Raw genomic sequence first — 2,231 nt, 5'->3', positions numbered from 1 at the left:
CCCGAGTAAAAGTTGGTATTTTGAGGCGCAATTTTAACACGTGTATGCTAAGAATATGTGGAGAAAACGTTTTACCGGTCTTCGACTTCTCACTAACTACGAAGAGTTAGGCCCTGAAACTTGGAGGTCATATCAGGTAAAGCATAAGTACATACCTCCCTGACCCGCAAGATGATACTCGTTGTGGTGGCTGTGCACGAGTCGAAAAACCGGATATGCTAAGAATATGTGGAGGGGTGTACAGTGTTGGAGTATGAATATATGTAATCGCTTTCCTCAGCTGCTGAGCTCAGGAGTTTCCTATACAGTGCTGGAGTATGAATATATGTAATCGCTTTCCTCAGCTGCTGAGCTCAGGAGTTTCCTATACAGTGCTGGAGCATGAGTATGTGTTCGGTTCCCTCAGCTGGGCTCGGGCAGTTCCAAAGCTAATCGTACAAGTGTGACTACGAATTCGGGTAGAAGTGTACAGAGATCAATGAGAATCTCCCAAAGTTTTCTCAGAGTTCTCAGATTGTCACCAAAACATGCGGTTAACCAGGTGCATATTTTCCCGCACTGCGTCGTTACGATCCCAGCGTTTTGAGATATATAGTCCGATTTCGTGTCGTTTTTACACGGTGGTGCCAAGGAGAACCTCTACAGTTAATGCCATTCAAATCATTATGTCGATGTTTTGGTGGTATCAACTCTTCAACAGTCGTCGATAACATAATCGTCATCGCCATCAGCTACAGCGTTTCTATCGCGTCTATTTTCCTCGCCAAATACGTCGCCCAAGCCGTGTATGGTATCACTACTGTTGCTTCAGCCAGCATAATAGGAGTAAGTCAACCGCTACAGTAGTGTTGGAGTATGAATATGTGTAATCGCTTTCCTCAGCTGCTGAGCTCAGGAGTTGCCTATACAGTGTTGGAGTATGAATATATGTAATCGCTTTCCTCAGCTGAGCTTGGGGAGCCTCCTCACTAATTATAAACCTAATGGAATTCGGTTAGAAGTGTTCCCAAAAATTTACTCAGAATTTTCACATTGTCGCCAACACATGCATATTTTTCCACACTGCTGATTTCAATGCAAACTATTACCGTCAGATTTTAGCTGGTCTAGCTCTACCCTCCCCCTACCGAGAAATAGCCTATGGAGCGAGTTTTGTGTCAGCGTCTACTAATCAAGTAAAGCAGAAGACTTGTATTTTTTTGGAGTCTTCGTTGCTCAGGCTTTCACTGCCGAATGGGAACCCTTGGTGTGCCTTTTTTACGTTATAGTGGTGTTCTCTCTCCGTAATGTATTGCACGGAATAGGAGGAAAATTGGGTATGATGATCAGAATACGTGTTCACGACTTGATGAGAGTTCTCAGCTGTGTCGGTATAGATGCTCGTGCTCTCCTCAGCTGAGCTCGGGAGTTTCCTCACTGGTTATGGGAGTTTATGTGCGAGTTCGGGTAGAAGTATACAGAAACCAATCAAAAATTTCGCGAAATTTTCCCAAAATTTTCATATTGGCCATGTGCATATTTTTCCCCACTGAATCTCAGGAATGATGGCATACGTCGCTGGTCACGCGAGTGCTTTATTCATCGTCCTTGTTGGTGACGGCACATGGACGTCTACAAGCCTTGACCCAGAACATGGTGTAAATTCCTGGTAAAAAAATTTCCCGAGTTTTCATTTCCAGTTTTTCCACAATTTCCCTCAGGGTTGATTTTTGGTTTCGCTCGCGTGGTGATGGGAACATCATCGTCTCAACGGTGGTGACGCTTTGCTACGTCCTCGCTTGTGCATCAGCCAGTGTAAGATAGCTTCGCTCCGCCGTTTTAGTGATGCATGTTTCACATTTTTCAGTCACTCACTCTGTGGTTGCATCATCACTATAACAAGCATCTATCTCCTACAGTGGCATCGTCTATGGTTTCCTTAGCTGCTGGTGTTTTCCTCCCTCCCACTTCAAACCCTCTCATGTTTTTCATATGGACGGGTTCATTTGTTGGTGAGCTATGAATGATAATTTTTTTCCGTGATTTTTCGTTTTTCAGGTATGAGTTCCCCAGCGGCCTGTCCCGGATCATACAGTTTGATCATCATAAAAGAAGCGCCAATTTTATCGGAAAATATTTCTATATTTCTCACTGGTCTCTGGAGTGGTATACTTTTGATCGGTTTCTGGTGGTGGACAGGGGAAGTTGGAGGGCGTTATGGTTTTATAGCGTTCGTTGGTTGTAGGGAAATT

The 2,231-nt window shown here is 44.2% G+C and overlaps 1 protein-coding gene across 1 annotated transcript; it reads left to right on the top strand.

Moving 5' to 3' along the window:
* Positions 1 to 2,179, top strand: Pmar_PMAR018724 (hypothetical protein; the record flags this gene model as incomplete). The annotated part of the gene is made up of 7 exons (XM_002765825.1): positions 1 to 825; positions 1,095 to 1,175; positions 1,220 to 1,316; positions 1,540 to 1,648; positions 1,701 to 1,794; positions 1,847 to 1,991; positions 2,038 to 2,179. Coding segments are annotated over exons 1-7 (845 nt in total), but the record flags the coding sequence as incomplete, so codon positions are not given.
* Between the last annotated feature and the right edge of the window lie 52 nt (positions 2,180 to 2,231).

This window comes from Perkinsus marinus (assembly GCF_000006405.1).
Source record: "Perkinsus marinus ATCC 50983 genomic scaffold scf_1104296974544, whole genome shotgun sequence".
NCBI lineage: Eukaryota > Perkinsozoa > Perkinsida > Perkinsidae > Perkinsus > Perkinsus marinus.
This window is presented reverse-complemented; position numbering and strand designations above follow the sequence as displayed.